Genomic DNA, 23,960 nt, shown 5'->3' on the forward strand with positions numbered 1-23,960 from the left:
CACATTATTAGGGTAATTTGTACGTGTCGACAGAGCAGTCGATTTCCGACTCACGCTACATAGTAATCACACAAGAGAAGAAGAGAAGGCATGTCTAGGGGGAGGGGATAGAGAAAGTGAGAGAGAGAGAGAGAGAGAGAGAGAGAGAGAGAGAGAGAGAGAGAGAGAGAGAGAGAGAGAGAGGGGTGAATAGGGATTAACAGGAATAACAGGGAGAGGGAGGAGCGAGAGAGAGAGAGAGAGAAAGATATTACGCAGCTTCATTGCTAGTTTCTAACTCTCTTGAGGACTACAGGGAGGCTGTGTAAGTGCCGTGGTGATGGTGACCTATTGGTACTGGTGCAATCTACCATCTTCATCATTGGAAAATAAAAATGAGGACAGAATAAAAAAAAAATAATCCTGCATTCATAAATTCAGTGCGGCAGCCAGGCGACTGACATCCCAACTCCTCATGAACATCTTACTGATGCTAATGAAGGACGATGAAGAGGATGAAGAGGATAAAGAGGATAAAGAGAAGGGGGCATTTAGGGAGGGCCAACTGCCAGCCTTGGGAGCTTCAGGGACTGGGAACAGGAGCAGACAGTCTCCTCTGTCTTCAGAGAATGCCGAGAGGCATTGGTAATTGGCCGAGGAGAAAAAGAGCATTTGAAACCCCGGGGCACGTGGGTAATGGAGTCTTCAGTGCTGTGCAAAGACAGCGAGGGGCACCTTATGGAGGCACCCTGCATTTAAAGCAGGATCGATGGGGAGGCGTCCCACATTTGTAACAATGCTGCGCATCTTACATTTGGAGCAGAATAGATTAGGAAACCAGCTCACACCACACACACACACACACACACACACACACACACACACACACACTTGAAGAATGCTGAAGTATTGTGAAGCTCCACAACGTGTAGGAACTCACAAGCGGTCATACTCCTACGAGATGGTGCTGATGGAGAGGGTTGAGACCGTTTCCAGAAGATGGTCAAACAGATCCAGATCCGCTAGAGATCCGTCAAATCTCTCTTTTTGGGAGGGAACTGGAGGTGGACTACTTCAGGCTTGGCTAGCACTCACCCTACTAAGCTATTCTCAGCAGAGTAAGAAACCATCCCTTTGTAATATTCCCTACATTCAAATGTCCCCAGAACCCTAAGCGTGTCACTTCCTCTCTTTTTTTCTCTCCCTCTCTGTGCTCAGGGGCGGAAGGCGGCCTTCTGGGACTTCTTTGATGTAGCTAGGGGAGAGGAAGGCGAGGTGACGGAGGGGGCTTTTGACTAAGAAAAGCTGAGAAATGGGGTTGAGGTGAGAGGGAGGCGGGCGACTTGGCGTCGGCCAAGGTTACTGGAGGACACGTTGATTTAATAAAAGAAAAGAAAATGTAATAGTAAAAAGACACTTATGCCGTAATGAAATTTCTGCCTCATGAGCTGTGCAAAGCACGAGAGAGAGAGTGAGAGTGTGTGAGAGAGAGAGAGAGAGAGATTGGTTCTTGCAGGAAAAAGAAAGGGTGGAAATATCTTTTCCAATATATCTGTGAGTTTCAGTGGAAGAAATCTTCATTAGTTATTAATTCCTAGCCTGTGTGTGGGCTGAAGCGCTGGAAATGAGGACGGTGGTTCTTGGGGGATGGTGAGGACTGGGGTGGGGAAACAGACCATGCAGCCCTGGCCACTGTAGAGTGTGGGGTGCAGGACTGTGCAGCAGAGAGTTGCGAGTTGCGTGTCTTGGACAAATGTCAGCTTTTTCTCGGTTGAGGGAAAACCCTTAAGAGTGAGTACTGACAAAGAACAACTGGCCCACCCCCTCCAAAAACACACACACATGCACACACACACACACACACACACAGACCATCTATCCAGTTCCACCCCCCCACACACACACAAACATACTTATTTAGAAACACACTCATATATACACACACACACACACACACACACACACACACAAAAATACACACGCACCAAAATACAAAAACAGCAGAAGAAAGGCCTAGACATTGCTCAAGGCACAAATGAGTAGGACAAGAGTCCACTTACAGACAAGTCAGTACATAAGAATGCACAAACTGGCTGAAACACCACAAACACACACCACACGCACGCACAAACAAACATCACTAAAAACTATCTGAAAGTGATATATCATAGGCACATAATGAGATACAGATAAAACACGCACGCGCACGCACACAGCTAACATAAGTCAGTACTCACCCAGGTTGTACCACACGTCCATCTCACCGCTGAGGGTGCGCACTTCGATGATGCTCTGACCCAGGAAGTCATCCGACTCCCTCTTCAGGCGTTGCTTCACACGGGACTTGATGTCATCGTCCTCGTCCCACACACGCACCTTGATGCGATCCGACGAGTTGTGGCACTCACTGTGGGAAACGTTTAGTTAGAAAAGGCCATTTTGCACAACCCAGGTGTTGGTCAAAATCTGTCAAAAAATACTTAAAAAAGGAGTCCACACACTTTTCAATTCTTCCCTTTCTTGTGTTTTATGTTCCCATACTTGTCTTAGAATAACGTTTCGACCTTTATCTGAAGAGGACCAAGGTCGAAACGTTATTCTAAGCCAAAATAAAACACAAGAAAAGGAAAGAATTGAGAAGTGTGCAGACTCACTGTGGGGAGGCCAGAGAAACAGCGGGCATTTGTGGGCCTGTCATATCTGGGCCACATTGGGGCCGAATCAGGCCCAGATCAGAGCCCTCAGGGCCCATCAGGGCACTCAGGACTGAATAAAGGTTTTAGGGTTAGGTGAGGATTACAGTATATACTGAAGTGCTAACCGCAAACCATAACGCAACGCAGTTCATTCAAACAAAGTTCTATCTCGTTGCTAAGTGATGTTAAGTACTCATTTGTGTACAATGGAAAGAAACGTCTCGCCCCTTTAAAAATGTACAGCTTTGATCGGTCAGAATGTCTGAAATGTTCCTTGGATACTAACTGACATTGAGGAGCCTCACGTTACATTCTGAAAGTTGAACCAAGTCTTGAGCTCAGCTTTTTTGTCACTAGCATAATGCCGGAGGTAGAAATCGTTCTGCTGCCGAACCAGAACAAACACAAGTAAATCTCCCATTTGCCGCTGGTCAGTGTGATTCCTGCCTTAGGATAAGTCCACATGTTCAAGGCGGCGTCAGAGAAACATCAGGGCCAAATCAGGACCACATCTGTACTGGAGTCCTTGGCTGGCCAGGTGAGATCATTTCACCCTGCTCTTGCTCAGTAACTGCTATAACTGCTCTGCTTCAACATTGTCCATGTTTTATCAATGTCTGACAAAGAGTCTGTGTATGTATAGTATTTTGAATATGCAAAATCTGTACGTGTGTGTTTGAGCACTCCATACCAACATTATACTGATGCAAGTGAAGTTAATTATTCTGCTTACTGACCCAGACACCAGGGAAAAGAGTGGAAATGTAATTTTCCCTTAGTCATAATAGCTGTCATTTACATCACCTCCAAGGGCTTGGAGCAGATGCACAGATCACATTCCCATCAGAACTTCATAAGCACTTCAATTTCCACAGAAATAAGCTCAACCATTCTTACCCCTGATATTCTCCCAGAATGCCCTCCTCAAAATATGATCAAAGATTTTAGAGTGCTGACCAAGATTGAGTAACGTAACCCATGCCTATGGACACAAAAGTGGGACAAACTCCCTAAAACCTCTCAGGTGTGGTGGTGCACTCTCTGTAATATGTGTGTGTGGGTGGTGGGGACTCACAAGTGGTACTTCTCTTCCCAGACAGGGTTGAGGTTGCCATAGATGGTCTTGGTCCTCTTCTTGGTCTTGCCCACTTGCACCGTGACATAGGGGTCACTGGAGCCCGTCTTGTCTTTGGCCTGCAGTCCCTGGGCACACACAACTGCAGGGGAGAAAAAGACCATCACAGGACATCAGCCTGATGATAAAGTGCACTGTTTGTTTATGTTTATGTAAGAGAGTGTGTACAGTACAGTATGAGTATGCAAGTACATCATGTAAGTATGCGGTGAGTGAGAATGCATATCCACAGTAATAATATATACAGTATATATATAAATAAAGGGTAAACTGATGGGACAGTGTTTGACCAGTGCAGGGCTGACTGGTTGCCTGTACCTGTTATGGTGATCTTGGCCGACCACTTGGAGGTCCCGTCCAGCACACTCTGCTTGATGCTTTTCATCTGCTGCCCGTGGAGGGACTTGCTGGCCACAAAGACGTCGCGGATCATGTCGAAGATCTCCGGCTTGTTCCTCTCTCGGATCTTCATGCGGTCCTTCATGGCCATTATGATGTTCTGGGTGCGGTCCTCGGCCCCGTGCTTGGAACTCTTCTCCGCAGCGCCTATTCGACACACACACACACACACAGATGTTTACACATTATTCACATGGTACAAATAAAGGACATTTGTCAATGCAAAAAATATTTAAAGAACATACAATAACAGGTGAGTAGAAATATATGACTACATCAGCTACTTCACCTAATTTCTTTTTACACACTCAGACAAAAAAACCTGAATGTCATATTTTAATACAAAAACTTTCACACCATAAAGTCATTAAATGAAAGGGCAGCCAAGTAAACTGCAAAAAAGAAGAATAAATGGATAACCAAATTAGATTTAAAAAATAAAAAAACCTTTACATTAATTCATCTGCATTTAGCCAGAGAGGTAAACACAGCTGACAGAGAAGGTTAGCGTATTGTTAAGGGAAAACATTATGTAATGTAACATCAATCACAAACATCATGAATAAAATATAAATCACCATCGCTGCTGGACGGGCCATATCAAATGTAATTAAGAAGCGTCTCGAACTCGGTAAACAAAACTCTGACAGACATGACAGGTGGGTTCATTACGGAAAGCCATAGTCTCTGGGTTTGAGGAAACAGAGAAAAAGACTGGACGTCTTCTCTCCGAAGGTTCCCTCTAAATCATATTTCTGATGCACAGCCTAATGGACCTGTCATTCTCGGCCAAAGCTGGTGGGAGATTTCCATTTGGATAATTCTGCTCTGCCGACAAAAGCAGGGCCCAAGACAGTGCCCAGATAGTATCCTAGACCCAAACATGGGCCAGATTTGGTCTAGGTTCGGACCGGAGCCGGTTATTATCTAGCTGCTTGCTGGGACCCAGACATTCACAGACAGAGAGACAGAGAGAGACACACTGAGTTGGTTCCCCCTTTTCGAGATGAAGGTGAAGTCCTGTGATGGACGGCAGTCCTGTGTGGCCCGTAGCCCTTGGAGGTAGCATTTAAATGAAGGACAAGTGCTCCATTAACGAGCTATGAAACCACCATCTATCCCTCTAACCCCTCTCAATGTCTCTTGGCTGTCTAGCCACGATGTTTCTCTCTGCCTTAACAGCTTTCTTTCCCCCCTCTCCATACCCCCTCGTCTATACATGTCTCTTCATTCTATTTAGTCTATTAATATTTTCTTTTGTTTAGGCAAAATGACTTTACTAAAAAGCTATTCATTTTATGGTAATGTCATGTTTATTTCATCATTGTAAGTCGCTTTGAACAAACGCAAAAAAAAACATAAACGTAAATGTTTATAATGTACATAATAGTCCTTTTCCCCTAATCACTCCAGGATCATTTCATTTTCCTACATTCAGCTTGCACCTGGCCTCGTATACGTGTGCAGTAGCGGGCTTTGTTTAGGAACAGTGCTGACAGAGTTTTGGTTCTGCCCTAGATCTTGATGTGAAGTAATACCTTCTGAGCCACCTTGACATGTTTAAATTCCCATCCTCTTTCCCTTACTGTCTCTTCCTGTCTATCTCTCTACTTCTCAATATTTCTCTACCTCTCTGTCTTCTCCCTGGCTCTCTCCTCCTCTCTCCTTTTGCTATCACCCTCTCCAACTCTGTCTCTCTCCCTCCCTACCTGTCTCCCTCCCTCCCTCAATCATGGTCTCTATCTGTCTCTCTTTCTATTTTTCTATCTTTCTCTCTCTCTCTTTCCACCTAGATCTCCTCTCTCCTTTTGCTGTCTGTCTTCCTCCCTCGATACCTCATGGTCTCTCTCTCTCCCTCAAACTCCCTCTCTGTCCCCCTTTGCCAAACTGTTTTTCACTCTCGCCCTCCCCCTCTGTCCCCCTCCTTCCCCTGGGACTCACGCTGGAGGCAGTCGGCGTTAAGGAGCTCCTGGCACTTCTCGTGGCACTTGACGCCGCACTCGGAGCAGCGCATGCCCTGCCGGGCGATGCCCCAGAGCAGGCCCTCGCACTCGTAGCAGTAGGTGGGCGTGGTGGCCGTCCACACCTCAAAGTTGTGCGGCGTGGTGCAGGAGATAGGGTAGATGAGAGCCTGCAGCGTCTTCTTGTACACATGGGTCTTCTGTGGGATGGACCGGAGAGGGACCAAGGGAGACGACAACAAACAACAACAAAACACATATCAACAACAAACACCAAACACATATGAAAACACACAGACAGAGAGAAATACACATAAAGAGGAGAGGGAAACAGAACAGAAAGAGAAAGAGAAATAGAAAGAGAAAGAAAGAGAGAGAGAGAGAGAGAGAGAGAGAGAGAGAGAGAGAGAGAGAGAGAGAGAGAGAGAAACAGACAGGGACAGACATCAGGATGGTAGACAGGGAGTGAGTGACTATTATGAGATTTATGCAACTTTTTGTAATTTATAAAAAGGACTTAGATATAGTAATATTTGTTAGTTAACAACTTGTACTATCTAATAAGTAATAACTACATCTCAAATTCAATCTAAGCCTTGGTTTAATCTAAGATTAAATGATCTAAGGTGTTTTGTATCACACACAAACAGACACCACCACTCACCAGTTCCTCGTCCTTGATGGAGGAGCGGGAGGCCATGGCCGAGGCAATCCCAGCCTTTCTGGCCTGCACCAGGGACTGCACATCATACAGGTTGTTAGGGCAACCGCATCAGCAACATCATCAGATTCATTCATTCATTCATTCATTTAATTTCATTTTAAACACCAACACCATGTGAGTCTTTACATGTGGGTAAATGTGTAAGTAAATGAATGAATAAATACTTTATATTAAGGTTACTTAATATCTTTAGTTATCTTTAGTTAATTACCATGAACAAAAGTGAACTTTAACTATTGTTAAATAGTTACGCTTGTGGTTTAGGGTAACTGATCAATTATACCTGATATCTAAAATATCTACATTCTTAAAACAAATGTGTTAGAAAACAACACAAATTGTGTTGACCCTATCTGGACATAGAGATGTGTTAAAAGCACATTTGTTTTGATAAATTTAATCCATTACAACACAAACCTCAGAGTAAATTGGAGTTCTGTAAAAACTAAAAGTAGTCTTTATTGAATATTTTCTTGCTAATGGAACCTTAATGTAAAGCTTAATAGAAATAAATATTTTTTCAAACTCAATAATGTATCAGTAACATCCCATTGACAACCCATTATCCCACAGCCTTGGACACACATCCCAATGCAAACCCACAAATGAATGTTTAACGAAGGGGTTAATGGGTTAATAACTCAGACCAATGACACAGGGTTATCACCCTTCCTGAGAGGGAAGGAAAGGAACAACGAAACAGGACAACAATAATGTTAGCACTAGCCCCTTTGCTAGCCTCTTCTCCAGAATAGTTAGTATAATAGGATAATAGTTATTAGGATAGGACTATTATTAGGGTAATAGTAGTTTGTGGTTAAGGGGGGAGAGAGAGAAACTAAGAAAAAACAACCAGCTGAGGTACTAAAGACTAGAAGCCATGGGGTGTTACACAACTCAAAGTGTGTTACATTATCTAGCCCTGTGTCTATGTTAGTGGTATAGCTTCAACATTACTGTGCAGGAGAGTTGAAAAAAAAAACAATTGGGAAATAATATCTGGAATGGAGAGGGGAGAAATAATGGTCCCATATTTTCTTATATTAAGTAACCTGCAAGTAGACTGCAAATACATGTCAGAACAGATGAACTATCATGCTAACTCAAAAACATAATATTGTACAAGATATAAATATTTGGTGGAGCAATATTGTTTAAATGGCCTAAGGATTCAATCGGAGCTCAACCGAACCCTTAGGTTGTTCTGATAACTCCATGTATTTGTATAATGCTAGTGTAATACTGTTATTGCAAACAGCATTACACAACAGCTACTTGTAAACTCTTTGTGTCACTTAATATAGAGCTGTTCCCACAACCAGTGAAGAGTGGGAGACCAGGGCAGGGTTTTTTTGAGTACACACTTACCATAGCCTGACCAGGGTGAAAGGTTGCATTCAAGAGAGTGTCAGAGCATTATTCTTTTTGCAGTTCAAGATTCAAGTTAAGAGATTTATTTGTCTGTCAAATACAGCACAGTATAACAGTATAGCCTACAGCTAGCAGTGAAATGAAAACCTGGTAAACTCCATGACTTGAAAGTAACACAGATCATATCTACAATGTTCAATGAAGAGTGTTACGAATGACCAAGTCTGGAGGAGTGAACACTCACCACATCGCTGACCAGAGGGATGTGCTTCTTCTTGCGCAGGTCTGGCATGCTATCAATCCCAAACAGTCCACTGCCACCCCTGAAAGAAATCACACTGAACATCAGAGAAGTGCTCACCCACTGATATAAAAAAACCGGGATGGACTAAACAAGCACAGCAAGTATGAGTAACTTCTATATATTTTGTATAGTAGTAGTGATTAACAGCGATTAAAAGTTGTTATTAAAAGTTTATTCACAGCTTATATGGTCATCCCCAACTTAACAAGTAACTTCTATTCAGTAGGTCTACATAAAATAGTTGAGGCATGTTCTGATGATGGTAGCTTAGCCTCTATTACCATTATTATGCGTGTTAGCTGAAGTCCTTTTTTTTGTTAACAAATAGAACTAATATTTTCTACTGATGATTACAGATTGAACCAGAATATATTTTTAAGACAAAGTGGACTTACCCTGCTTTGACCCAGGCTTGCTTGGAGTTGTCTCCATTTTCATGGCCCTGTATAGTTCATTAATCATTAATAAACTTTTGGCTTAGAGGCAAACATACAATATACTGCTTTAACGTCACACCAAATTACAAACTGACCTGCATGCTTAGGTACAGTATATAGAAAAAAAGGGGAATGATTGATTGAGTTTCACTTTAATCCACATAAACAGAAACAAACAACACCCTGTTGAACTAGACATACCACATAGTGGTGCGGAACGCCTACCACATACAGTAAGAGAATGGGGAAGAGTTAGGTGATGAAAGATATAATCTGTTTCAAGAAAAGTTATCTTAATCAAGTTTCGGAGAATGTGTCAAGCGAAGGTTCAAGTAAAACTTGACTATAGTCGTAGCACCTTTATTCTCAAACAGAGCTCGTATGGAACAGGTACAGCTCACATCCTTCCGACTCTGGTTTCCACTTTTAGTGATCAAACAGCTCTGGCAAACCACAGGTTATATGCAAACGCAGCATCTTTCTTTTTCTACTAGTGCCTCTTGGGGGAAAGAAAAAGGCCAGAAACAGAGCTGTCAGAATTTTGATCAACATGTGCTTTTTCTGGCAGAACTTTGATGCGAGCAAAACATGACAAGTGACAGCCACTTGGGGAAGCCTGGATATGCCGTCAGCCTCGGCTCTGCCAGAGGTTGCAGATGTGCAGTCAGAGCATGTCACATTTGATAGCTGGTCAAAGTGTGCGCTTCAACACAGAAGAGTGTTTTTCTCCCTGTCTAGATAGAGAAAGTTTGTGAGGGGAATCTTACGGAGAGAGAGACGGACTTAGGCAGATCTTAGAAGTTTTCCTGCAGCGAGGGAGGCAAACAAGCCCCATCACTGCAAAAGACAGCAAAAAAAAAAAACCGGGACAACGGGACAGGCGGGTAAACAAGCCGTGATGTGTTTGTGGTGTTTCACCCTCTGAGGTAAACTGTTTCATCAGTGCCAGCAATCCCGGGCTCCTTGCAGACGAACACAGCTACGGGGAGCAAGAAGGGCCTGCAGCGACACCCAGTCCCAAAGCAGTCCGCTCCCTCACTCTCTGTCTCTCTCTCTATCTCTGCCTCTCTTCCTGTCTCCCTTTCTTCATCTCTCTATCTCTCACTGAGGCCCTGTGAGCTCTCTCACCATCATATGAGGCAACCAGGCAGCAAGAGAGAGAGAGAGAGAGAGAGAGAGAGAGAGAGAGAGAGAGAGAGAGAGAGAGAAAGAAAGAGAGAGAGAGGCTTTAATTCGTTTCAGAGTGCCACTCGCACAACAGCACCAAACTTACAGTAAAACTCTGGAAACCGCGACAGCAGATCAAAGAGATCACAACAGGCAAACCCACAGACTTGCACTGACGCACACAGCCCAGTTTTACCCACTGTTCTCCCAAAAAAACAGAGTATTGGTCGAGAGGATGAGAAAAAAAAATATGTAGACCATTACAACAATTTCGTGGCAGGAGACATACACACATACAGACAGTACATGCAGTCATTTATTCTATGCATAAAGGATAGCACAAATAAATGGGCTGGCCAATGACAAAGAAAAGGAACACTAATCTGAAAAAACAGATTGTGTTATAAATGGATATGGTGCTACTTTGAAATAGATCTGATATCAAAGTTATACGCATATTTGCCATTTGCTAGTGCTATAAAATCTATGGGGTGTAATCAATTTACTAAAGCACAGAGAGGACACAACATCTTTTAGTTTGATCAAACTCATTCTGCATTCTACAAACTCTGTTAATAGTTGGGCTTCAGTAAATTGGGCTACAATTAGCAAAAACGCCATGCATAGTAACCATAGTAACCCATGCATAGTAACCTGAACGTCTTCTTTACTTCCCTCTGTGGAAAAGAAAGACAAAAAAGGTCTGTGACATTCAGAGAAGTAAATAAATAAATAAATAAATAAATAAATAAATAAATGAATGAATAAATAAATAAATAATACTGCTGCCTCTACTGTAGGACCACAGCTACCACACAAAGGTTTTATGCTTTAATGAGTACACACAGACAAATGTATCACAGAATTTAAAGTATTTAAAAGAGTTTGAAGTACACAAATCTTGCTCTAATTTATACCTAGATAAGATTCTTCATCAGAAAATATGGACTTGGAATCTTGTCCAGTCCTTGACAGTCGACGCCTGGTTTCTTTTTTTTCCTTGAGAACCTCCTTAAAGCTGCTCTGCCACTTTGACTGGGCAAAAACAGCCCTGTCCGGACTTCCCTCTGTCATCTCCAGATTAGGCTCCACCCCCTCTGAGTCCAGCCCCACCCTCTCTGCGTTGACTTCTGATGGACATTCCGGAGTGTAAGACTGTGGGTCTCCATGGCGAACTCTCCTACTGGGAGACTGTTCAAAGGAGAGGCTCCCTTTATGGGCGCAGCGAGGGTAGGCCGGGCTCACAGGGGACTCGGGGGCACTGAGTGTTTGATGGGCATAAGCTTGATCCTCTGATACCCCTTGATTATGGTGGTCATCCAGCCTGAGGGAGGCTTCACTGACTTGGTCCAGCTGAGGCAGCGAGGGGGAGACATCAAAGACATTTCTGGGATGCCCTCTCCCCTCCCTTCGCATAGCATGCTTGTCTTCAAGAGGCTCTCTGAGGGCTCTCTGAGGGTAGCCATCAACTGACGCAGTGTCTGATAGGGTCTCGTCATAAGGGTACCCATGGGAGTCGGGCGCGTCGAGTTCCTTCATAGCTCCGTGCAGGGCTGATCTAAAGGTCGTCATGGCGTGCCCCAGCTTCTTCACATCATACTCCGCGTTGGGGCTCTCGATCTCGGGGTCCTCCGGCGTGTTCCCCCAGTCCTCCTCACTGGCATCCTGACACGGAACCCGCTCGGGCCACTCCCTCTCGGTACTCTCGGCAGAGTCCGCGTCCAGACGCTCCGCTGAGAGGCAACGCTCACAGGTCGAGTGTGCATCGTAGTCGGTCAGTGCCACCGTGGAGTGACTGAGACTCCTGGAGGGACCGCTGCCAAGATCATCTGCATACGCATCTATAGTGTGGTACCCGGAGCTGCGGGAGTAAGGGCAGTTGGGGGTGCAGTCACACTCCACGCCCGCCAACGATTGCGCCCTTGGCGCCTTCCAGTCCACTACACTTGAAGAGCTCGACGCGGAGTCGTAGTACCGTCCGAAGAGCAGGGAAAGGTGCTCGGAGCTGCTCCGAGACGAGTGACCCGGAGTACTGCTGGTGTCCGCACCAGTGTATCCATCGCCGGTGTCTGACCCTCGACAAGTCTCGCCCTCTTCCAGGCTACAGTGGCAGGAACAGGCGTCCTCTTCGCTCCACCCGGCTTCGCCACTCCATGCACCATATTCGCTCGCGCTGGCTGGCAGGCCTGCGCTCCTCGAGCGATATTGGTCCTCCCGTCTCGCAGCCCTGCAGCTGGGGCAGGAGGATAGCGAGCTAGTGCTCTGGAAGTCTGCAGCGTACCGCCTATCCAGGTAAGGGAGCCGGGATGTATGACCTCCTGAAACTGGAGACCCTGAGCTGCGAGGTGAGGATGCTCGTTCAGGCCATTGCCTTGTGGCGGCAGCCACACCTTGGTAAGACGCTACAACCTCTCTCTTCTGCTGCAAGGCTCTCTCTATTGCTCTTTCCTTATCCTTGGGGAAGGTGTACTGGTTAACAGGTGGGCTGCTGTGTCTCCTCGGTAGGGTGGCTACCGGTCTACGGGGACTTGCATGACGTCCCATTGTTCTTGGAGACATGTGGGGACCATAAGCATTTCCTGTGTACATCTCCTCAATCTCTGTCAACACAGCGTCAACACAACACGACACTTCATCCACAGAGCCCTTGACAGAGGACAGGTACTGCCTGAGGTCGGAGATTTCTTCCTGAATTTTATTGATGCCCTGCAGCTCTTTCAGAATATGCTCGACTATAGTGCTCGACCCTTCTCGCGTTGTTGCCCTGAGCCTCTCTTCCATCTCTTCCTCTCTTCCAGTGCTTCTTCTTCTAGGGCTCAGAGTGGCTTCCGCAGTCTTTCCTTGGTCAACATAGTCCGAGCTGCTCTCCTCCCCTGACCCCTGCTGATCTGCCATGGGCCCATTGTGTTGGATAGTGCATGGTATCCTGACATTTCCCTCCCGATTTAGCTCCACCTCTCCGATGAAGGACTTACTGGAGGCACAAACACGACTGTGGCCATTGGGCATAGACCGCATGCCTGAGTGATAGCTGGTGGGTCTACGTCTCGGCTTGCATAAAGTGACGTCCTCCTCCACTCCTCCTCCTCCTCCTCCAGCTCCATAGGGGTATATTGTGAGTTGTGTATGGGCTGTTCCCCGGGACCATTTAAAAACTTCTGGATCTTTTTTCTGAAGCCGGGTCCCATTTTAGGGCTCTGGGTCTTGTTTTTGACCAGATCCCTTTTCTTGGCCCACTTGTTTGGGGGGATTCCCGTGGCATCTGTGTCATCGTGTCCATTACTGTTGCTCCTGGAGAACATACCGATGAAGAAGAGACACACCCGCTAAGGGCTAACTAGCGCCCTGGGGCTCTGTGCTAGCGGTCAGCTAGCACCCAGGGACTCTGAAGTAAGGGAGCCAGAGGAACAGCCATATCACCTGAGAGGCAAAAGAACAGCAGTTGAGTGTTTTATCAAAGAGTACTCTTTCTCATACATAGCCTAACAGTAGTACTGTATGTCAAGCATACTAAAACATATACTCTTTAATATAAGAGCTGGATCTTGACAAGACTGTAAACTACTTAATTCCTTTCTAAGTGTTACAAGAACAATATTTTTAATGATCCTAGGAGGAAACATTTAAATCAGAGTACTTGCTGACAGTTGTTCCCACCATTCAAATTCATGTGCTCAATTAATATCAAATAATTCTAAGATTTCTAATACAGTGTCATTTTCACATCAATTTTGGTGCTTCTGGACTTCTGCACTCATCCTCATGAGTCACATCAGACTACACTAAAGCCGTCTCTGAAAGTGGCTTCATCGACACCCGTCAAACGAAGCATAGCAGATATGAATTTTACGGTTTGAAGTACCAGATAACAAAAAATCCCCATCAAACTCACACTGAAAAATATGCTAATAATTAGATAAAGGTTCAAAACTTTCTTTAATTTCCGTTATCATTGTCCCACTTAAGCTGCCTGTAGGGTACAATCCAACTGCCTCCCCACCTCCCCTGTTTCTTTAAGAGGAGGAAAGCAGGAGGCAAGCGTGCCGTGAACCTTTAAGCACCACTTGAACCGCTTCAACTAAGGGCTTGCGTTCATCTCCCGTGTCCATCCCCGACGGGCTATTTACAGATGCCGGACGCCGCTGTTCGCGAAGCCGCTGTTTAGCGGAGTCACGTCAGGGCAGCTTTGGACAGCTCCCTGTCACAACACACAGGGACACTGAGGGGGATAATCCCTCTCCTCCTCCTGTGCCCCTGGAGGACCAGGCTGCGCTGGCGGAGCCCTCAGAGCCTGGACAGACGAGACGAGGAGCGGCTAACAACCTAACGATTAAGCCAGGGCTGAAGGGTTTAAGTGTTCATTAATTGAAGCAGTCGAACAGAACAAGGGGTGGTGGTGGTTTTGGGGGGGCTCTCAAGTGATCAAAATGGGGGGAGAAACTCGGCTCTTTGGTGTAATCGTGGCATCTTGATTGGCTAACACAAAAAAATCTGAAGGCGAGAGGGAATTTAATACCATGGTAATGATATCAGACCTCAAAGGAGCAATGATTTGCGCAAGGACATCATCGATATGCTTTTGAATTTCTCTGTCAAAGGGCCACTAAAAAGGCACTTTCCGCTCTGCTAAGATAAATAGGATAATTATGAGCAAAAAAGGGACAATTATGATTGGAAGCAAAAAGCCATGTCATGAAAGACTTCTACAGTGAATGAGCTCATCAAAGCAAATGTCTTTATTAAAAAGACACCTGTGTCACATTCCGAAAAAATGGTCTTGCACTGTAAGGTTGGCACTGGATTACTACTGCATATGAATCACCTTTTCAATAACCTTAAAACCCTCATGCAATTTTCATCAGCTTTAAAAGGCAAGATCAGTAGCAGAAGTAGCAAAAGAGAAGATCCCATTTTCACCCATATTTTATAGTATAGTTATTTCTCCTCTGTTGGAACGACACAAGAGTGGACACTGATGCTCAATCGCAAGAAGAAAATGGGGGGTGGCTAAAAGGCAATTAGAAAGTGAGTGTTCGTTGTCAGACACCCACCCACCACCACCACCAGACACACACACACAAACACACACGTAGCAGGAAGAGCGACAGTCCAGCTGTGTGCGCCACAGGGTGCTGGGTTGTTAAGTGACATGCCGTTGACTGTAATCCGCACCTTGCTCCAGCACTTGCTGTTGATATCACTAGGACAAGACAAGGGCTGACACACACACACACACACACACACACACACTTGCTCATAGGCACAAAAACACATACACACACACGACTCTGATAAGTCACTTAACTGGTATAATTAACAGAGGTGTAATAGAAGTTGACCTCGGTCAGGATGCTTTAGTATTGTAAGATACTGAATATGTGGATACAATGACAAAGTATTTGAGAATATAAGCCATTGTACTAGAATTGCAACATTGTTTTCCTTGTCAACCCAACAGTAAATTGTGAAGTTGATACCTGCAAAATAATGACTATGCTGTTGTCTTGATCATCACAGTGTGACTTACAGTACACCACAAACCAGAGGAATAGATGACTATAGACCATCTTAAAAGGTCTAGTCCCTTCAATCAGTTGTCAGCAACTATCTTTGTTACTATCGAACTCTCTTTGTTAGCAAACTCTTTGTTACTATCTAACTATCTTTGATAGCAAACTCTGAGAAGACAAAGGAAGAATTCTCTTTTGCCATTCTTTGCCATTGAAAACATCTCTACGTCCAAGTTAGTGTTTAGGGGACAGCAAAACTTTGAGCTAGGTCCAGGAAACCAGAAAGAAAACAAGACATGGGGAGCCACTTTTCTCACTGTCTGCAAATGTGTTAAGAAACTGCAGATAAGCAGATTCTTGACGCAAGTGGAGAAGGCCGGTGCGTTTATCGCTGTGATGTGACATGCACATCACCACTAGTAGCAGGACAGATGGTTAGCTGACAGCACAGTGAACTGGTGTCAGTGGAGACGAAGATGACTCTTTTGTCATCCAGTGAAATGCAATTACCCTCTCGTCAAAGTTTGCGTTCAGACTAAATAAACTAATAAAAAGCCTTGCATTGTTGCAGGTTACATTGTGTTTGTGCACGTCACAGACATTGTGGAACACCAGTGAGTCATCGAATTAAGGTAAACATCGGGGTGCATTTAGCTGCTTGTGCAGGGGCAGCCACTTGATTTCCGAGCGTCGCCCCATGCGCTAAGCACCGATTGCACTCGAAGAAGGCCGTCATTGAAATTCAGAGCCTGCTTCTGCTGTTACTTTTCTCAAATGGATTCGGTGACCAACAGGATCCGTCACTGTGACTGAGACAGTGTGTGTGTGTGTGTGTGTGTGTGTGTGTGTAGTGGGGGCAAGCCTGTTTCCTTGGATGCGCTTTTTGGCACGATGCCTGGGATGCTTTAAATGGTACAGGAGCAATGCACATTCAAATTGGCTTTTCTGGCCATTTTATAATCCAAAGGTTTAGTTGAGGCAACAAGCAATTCAGGCATTTCCTGGCCCCACCTACCTGCTATTAGATTATATTTTACTTTCAGGTAAAATATATCTATATGATGCAAACAGAACAGAACAAACTCTCTCTCTCTCTCTATCTATCTATCTATCTATCTATCTATCTATCTATCTATCTATCTATCTATCTAGTCCAGCAGCTTTATTCCCCACCATACCACATTTTTGGTAGGCCACTGACCTGATCATCTTAAACTGGGACAGACTTGCCCGCCAGACACCATCATTCCTGAATTCCCACCTGAAATTAAGCCCCTGACCAATAGCAATCTAGTTCTGAAGTTCTGGATTTACTCTGTCCAATAATAGTCAAGCACTGAGGGCTAGGGTTTAACCTCTGCCCCATACATGTTCAGTGCAGATAGTGTGTTTTGCCATGATAATGCACAGGCCAGTAAATGCATACACCATCAACTCTGCAGTGCAACCATAAGTAGCATTTGACCAGTGGCCTAACATTTGACCAAATAAATAAAACACTTTAAAATGTTAAGGTATTAGACTGTTAAAGATGAAAGAGTTTTCCTTAATACAATCTAAGCACAATTACATCATATCAGATTGTAACTCACACACACACACACACACACACACACACACACAGACACACACACACACACAGTCGCTCAGAGAGAACGTTTGATTTTTGGAAAGCTTTTTTCCTGGCCCTGTTAGAAAGTGCTTTGGGCCATTTACGAGACAAATCAAGTTAATCAGTTCTCTGCTACAGCTCTTTACCCCAAAACCTCAAATGAACCCTCTCCTCCTCGGTCACTATCGAAAAAATCATTCACTTAACAAAAAGTATGGTAATCTGAATGTCTGGATAACTCTTTGCAGTGTGGAGGGACAGGACAAACAACCACAGCATTGAGAAGGACAAAGATAAGGATATATATGTCCTTCTGTGTGTAAGAGAGAAAGGGAGATTTATTTGCTTTCAAAACCTCCCTGCTTTATTATTTATATGGTTAAAAAAGTAGAGATGGAATGTTTACTCTTCTCTCCTCTGCAATTTTCTTCTCTACTATGTTGTTTTATATTAAAAAATCAAATGTTTTGTGTTGTTTAGTAGATTGCAATCATAAAATACATATTGTGACTGATTGTGTATTTGTTTGTATTTATTTAAGCTACATACATCACAGTGAAAGCATAAACACTCAATCTATATACATTTCTTAAAATGGAAATAAGACAAGCAAGAGACAGATGTGAAAATGACACTGATTCCCATATCCAATACCACTTCCCAAGACCCAATCTCAAAACATCATATATTAATGTTCCCTTTTAACATTTACTTGTTAAACTCTATTACTTTTGTGAGCTTGAAAGATGGAAGCCTTACCTCATGGTGGTATGCAACTCCCGAGACCACAACAACCTGTGTGCGATGTTTGCATCACTTGGAGTGAAGCATACGGTCCATAATGAAAAGTGCACGTCCTGTACGCAAGGCATGCAAAGCGCACGCAACGCTCTCCAACGTGCCGAGTAACATGGGAAAAATAAAAATAAAAAATAAAATCACAGAAACTCAGGAGGGAAATTCACGAGTACTTTTAGTCCCATGCTCCAACTGGTCCTTCCCCAGAGCTGAGTAAGAACGACACTCAAACCCGTGCAGGTCTGTCTTCTCCTGTGTACGTGAGCGTGTGTGTGTGTGTGTGTGTGTGTGTGTGTGTGTGTGTGTGTGTGTGTGTATGTATGTATGTGTGTATATGGAGAGGTCCTACTGACCTTCTCTAATCAGACGCAGACACACACACACAGCGAGGACCGGAGCACAATCTGAGACTCACTTCAGCGGTCACACAGAGTATCACTACTGTCTCTCCGCCTCTCCCTCACACACCCTCAGTTCCTCCATCCCTCCATCCCTCCATCCCTCCCTCACCCTCAGTTTCTCCCTCGCCCCATCCCTCCTTCATTCACCGCTTACCAACCCACTCTCTCCTTTCTCTCTTTCATCTCTGTTCTCTCCTCCTCTCTCTCTCTCTCTCTCCTCTTTTGTCTCTCTTCCTCTCTCTCTCTCTCTCGCTCCTCTTTTGTCTCTCTTCCTCTCTCTTTCTCCCACTACCATCTCAGTCTCTCTCTCCCTCCCTCTCTCTCAGTCTCGCTCTCCCTCCCTCTCTCTCAGTCTCGCTCTCCCTCCCTCTCTCTCAGTCTCGCTCTCCCTCCCTCTCTCTCAGTCTCGCTCTCCCTCCCTCTCTCTCACTCTGCCCTCTGGCAATATATTCCAACAAAAAGCTAATCTGAGACTGTCAAAATGCCAGATCTCCCTCTCGCTCTCCTTCCAATCCCCCCCTCTTATTCTTACCATCCCCCTTTTCTTTTCATCAGATGAAAAAGAACCTGAATTATATCAAAACATTTACAACTTCTGCCAGATTCACAGAGAGAGAGAAAGAAAAAAAAAAAACAGACTGATTTTACAATGATTTCAACATCAGTTATCTGTTTGACTGACAGAAGGCTGTGAATCAAATGGCTAAAACATTATGTTGCCGTTCATTTGGTTTAATGCTCGGGAGTGTCCACACTGCGTGGTGGAGACCCTGGCGTCCTGTCTGATAGTGAGTTATGACTTGGTGATTGCAGCCCGAGAAGCCGATTCTCAAACGGCGGCTTTTTATTGTGACCTTTTTAAGGCTGGAGGCAGCGTTGTCTAAGTGCCTCCTCGTGTCCGTCAATAAATAACAACGTTTCGCGCCGGGGCAGGACGCAGAGTTAAAGAAAACGCATGTACTCTCTCCCGCTCTATTCGATTAGGAGGCGTTTACGCAGACATCTCAAACCGCCCCTCCCTGCAGCAATCTCCATAATGGAGTTCCTGAGCGTCATAACTATAAACCAGGGGCGTATTACCATTCCAGTTTCATTAGCTGAATGTGTTTCCTACCTACACAAAACAGCCCTATCCTGGTAAGCTCTGGTCACACGGCACATCCCTATTCTTTTCCATTTCGACAATGAAAAACCCTCAACATTCATGTATGGTCCAGCATTCATATACCATACTTGTGAGCATGCACAGCAACCACACAGAGGTAATACGGAGGAGAATACCATGGTGCAAATACCCCAGGGTAAGTTTGTCAAGGGTGGATTTTGCATGATTCAAATATTAGGCAGCTAGCTCTAAGACCACAGGGCTCAGTGGCTGGGATAGACAATGAGTGTGTGAGTGTGTTTGTGGGGTTGTGGTGTTCCTAAATCTTCAGGACTGAAAATGTTTGAATTTCTCTTTGACTTGGTGCCAGTGGTGCCCAGTGGGTTTGTCTGTGCCTGGTGAAATCAGAATGTCACAGTATGGAATCCCCCTCACTCACCCGGTCTGCTCCTAACTCACCCGCTACCTCTCTCGCTCCCTCTCTAGCCCTGTCCTCTTTCTCCATCTCTTTCTTTCTATTTTTCCCTCTTTCGCCCTCTCTCCATCCCTTTTCCTCCATTTCCCTGTTTTCCACCCCCCTCTCTCTCTCTTTACTGGCAGTATTGCATGCACAATGTCACAAAGCATGAAAGGACAGTAGAACACACCATTCAAAAAAACAGAACCAGCTGTGGTTCCCCCCCGATTCTTTTAAAAATGCTCTCTCTCTCTCTCTCTCTCTCTCTCTTTCTCTCTGTTCATTTCCTTTTTACTTGTTCAGTCTTTCCCTGAGGCCTTCCTCAGCATTGAGTGAGCTGTACCAGCGCTCGGGGAGAAAACATGGGTAGCAAAAACAAGGATTAGAGAGGGAAAGCTGTGAACATGTATACAAAAGAACTCCACAGAATCTCACTCTATGCACAAACAGCACTTGCAGGCCTTGTTTCTACACAGTAAGACTAAATTGTATGTTTCTACACAGTATACTAAATTGCACTGAATGCTGGACGCTGTGTTACAATGTGTATTTTTTTTATACATTTAACATGTTTATTTTTGAGTAATCATGCTAAATGTATCAAATTTGGTATATTTATGATTTAATGTCAGATGTTTGTATTTGAGTGGAGTGTTACAATCAATGTATTCATAGAATGTATGTCCTAAAATACAACCCAATTATGGAACCCAGGCTCTCCAGTTGTGGTGTGGTTTTAAATCAATATGGATATTTGCATTTTAAGAGGTCACCAAAAGACATTCAGTAAAATCTTGTATAAATAACACACAACACACCAAGCTGCCAGGTGTCGATAGCAGTGGAGAGCCGAACCAACCAGTAGGGATGACCCTCAGTGTCATTTCCTATTAACAAGGAGACACCACTGACAAGTAGTGTTATTACACTACAACTCCCAGAAGACCATGTGACCTCTAGAAGGATTTACACTCCCTCCTCCTACCAGTTCCACTTCACACAGTTATTAGCATATACTGTAAATCATGTGTATGAATGTACATTTGTAACATTTTGGTATCAGTTTCCGTCTTCATAATTTCAGGCATGTCATAGACTGCATATAAAAAACATTTAATTTTTCATATTACTGTATCTCAGTAAATATGATTCACAGCATTAAAAAAACGAAATATATCCTGACATTTTGAATGCCAATTTTCTACTCAAACCTCCAAATATCATGAATCTTGTCTCTTTCTTGCCAGGTTTCTTGCCTGTCACGCTACTAATAGCTTATTTAGGCGAATTTGGTTGAAATAGGTATCTAATATCTCTAGTAATTTAAACTTTGGAAAGTTGACTATCTACATCTGTAGAGGCTACCCTAAATCCTAGAGCTGTTTAAGCCAGTATACACACACAAACACACACACACTTGTCCCCGCTCACACTCACTATCTCTCCCTGCGTGCGCTCACTCTCCCTCCTTAATTACTCCTCCGCTCTCTATCAGCGATGAGGAGAGACGGCATCAAACTTCCCGGTGACCTTGGCAACTGCCGATTCTAGTTGCCCCGTTCTGGAGAAGCAGACGCTCTGAGAGCCGTCCCTCAACTCACCTGTCTGAATACGGAGTTAGGAAGATAAACAGCCTGTCTGCCCTACACACTGATCCTTCTTCTCTTCCTCGCTCTCTCTCTCCCTCATTCTCGTCCTCCCCCTCCCTCTCCTCCTGTCTCTCTTCTGCCTTGGCTGACCGTAGGACATACAAGAAATGACCTCTTCATTTATGAGGCAGTTCATTTGTCAAGATAAATGACTTCTGCTTATGCTGTTGCCCACTCTGTTTAAGCATCGATCTGGAGATCATCATCTGGACACCATCTGCCCAGCTGTGTTAGACCATCCTAGTTAGAGATATAAATTAGTGGTACTTACTTGGCCTCATTTAAAAGATTCATGGTGTTTCTTATCTGAACAGTAAGTGGTAAAGAGAGCAGCTCAAATGTTGTTACCTAATTGGTAAGAGGACTGGGAAATCGGATTTGATTACAACAGTCTCGCATACACAATGAAAGACCCACGATGTGGTTCAAAAAAGCAACGCAGCCAAGAAGTGAAACTCAATCAATCCAAAGAATGCCCATGAGAAGAGTCAGCCGGGTACTTACCTGCATGCCAGCTAATGTGGCAAACAAGTGGAGATAGTGGGGTACGGGGTATTTAGAAGGTCGGAGAGATAGACAGGGAGGCGAGAAAATAACAAGTTCAGGGACAGTGAGAGGAAGAGTGTAAGGATAATGGATATGAAGGGAGGGGACTCCCTGGAATACCTCCTGAAGCTGAACTCTCACTTTGTTGACGGCCTTCAGCCAGCGGAGCCTGGAGGGGGTGAATGGCAGAGGAGGACCTTCATCCTGGAAACTGAGAGGGAGACACATTTGACTATCGGAAAACAACAGAGGTTCTGTGTTACACTTTCAAGTCCAACTAGGAGGCTATCTATTGACATTTGTTCACACATATTGAGTGGTGTTAACAGTTGGTTGGAATCATTCAACGGGCAAGGCAAGATTCACACAAACACACACAAACACACCCATACACACACACACAAATGCCACTAAACTCTACTGTCATATACTTATTACACCCTATTGTCCTACAGAACATGAGCATACTCACCATTTAAGAGATTTCTCAGACTTCCTCTCCAGTGGAGAGATGACGTCTCTCTTGAGGGAACCAACCAGGGAAGGGGGTTTCATCCCATCATCCTCTCCCCAGTGAGAGTGTCCATTTGTGGGCAAGTGCCCATTACTGTTGAGGCGGTAGCCACTGTGGTAGGAATGATGGGACTCCTCCAGTTCAGATCCAACAGCACTCTCCTGACCGGTCTCACTTAGCTGCGAGCTACCTTGGCTTAGGTTACCAGATGAGCCGAAGCGACTGCTGTCCACTGGGCTGATGTTTCAGAAACAGAGTGTTTATTAGAAATCTCCTTAATGAAACAATGAATGTTCAATGAATATAAACTCTGGGAGACGTTAACATAAAAAAATATAAAATGCCAGATAGATTGGCTACAGAGACAAATTGTACAGTGAAATAAAGGACAGACAGTCCATGAAACAACACAATCAGGGGATCTTGTAAACTAGACATAAACACAAAACACACAAAGACACATAAACCATAAAAACACGCTGGGGTCTAACTATGTAGGTTAGGTCTCTTTGTCTACACTTAATGCATTATAAATGGTTGAGAGTGACCATTTATTATGCTGCTACTAGCCTTTTAGCATTCAAAAGATCCTTGTCATGCCGCATTCCTGACGACAAATCTGAAGTGGACTCGAAAAGAAGGTCCTTGTCCTTTAGGGATGAGGAATGTAGGGGAATCTCGGGTTTGGATACATATATATCAGGCTTATCAATGCTATTAGTTGAGGCTAACAGTTCTTTCTTGGTCATCTTGTCTATTTCAGAACCTTCCTTCACCTCACTGTTGTTTTTTCTGAGATTTTCAATGTGTGTGCCATTTGTTATGACCGTGTCGTCATTGTTAGCTTTTGGTTGTGTTGTGACAATGCCAGGCTGTTGTGGTGTGGAAGGCATGAGAGTGTCTTTCTGCCAGGGGAAACCTAATTTAGCTCCAAAGACCGAGGCGGCTGGGGGCTGGTCATTTGCTGCATCAGGCTTTTCGTCCTGGAAGAGGCCAGTAGAGAAATTTCTAAACCCAGTAAGGAGGCCTGCACCATCTGCTTGAGTTACTGTAGGTGGGGAAGAAAACAATGACCCAAGAGACTTTCCGCCATCACCGGAGCCAGCCATGAAACCAAATGCAGAACCAGACAGACCAGGCATTTCAAACACAGTCTTTGTTGGTAGCGGCTCTGTTGATTGTAGCTGCTGGATGA

The 23,960-nt window shown here is 44.5% G+C and overlaps 1 protein-coding gene across 1 annotated transcript in view; it reads right to left on the minus strand.

Annotated features, from left to right (window-relative positions):
• Nucleotides 1–23,960, minus strand: part of unc13bb (unc-13 homolog Bb (C. elegans)) — a 106,077-nt gene that overhangs the window by 31,428 nt on the left and 50,689 nt on the right. The window contains 13 exon segments of the mRNA XM_048259390.1: nt 2,217–2,386; nt 3,751–3,892; nt 4,129–4,356; nt 6,151–6,370; nt 6,835–6,909; nt 8,510–8,588; nt 8,965–9,011; nt 10,828–10,850; nt 11,091–13,363; nt 13,411–13,464; nt 14,301–14,371; nt 22,372–22,462; nt 22,724–23,002. Of these exon segments, the coding sequence (XP_048115347.1) occupies nt 2,217–2,386; nt 3,751–3,892; nt 4,129–4,356; nt 6,151–6,370; nt 6,835–6,909; nt 8,510–8,588; nt 8,965–9,011; nt 10,828–10,850; nt 11,091–13,363; nt 13,411–13,464; nt 14,301–14,371; nt 22,372–22,462; nt 22,724–23,002 (3,752 nt within the window).

The sequence above is a fragment of the Alosa alosa genome, chromosome 12, assembly GCF_017589495.1.
Source record: "Alosa alosa isolate M-15738 ecotype Scorff River chromosome 12, AALO_Geno_1.1, whole genome shotgun sequence".
NCBI lineage: Eukaryota > Metazoa > Chordata > Actinopteri > Clupeiformes > Clupeidae > Alosa > Alosa alosa.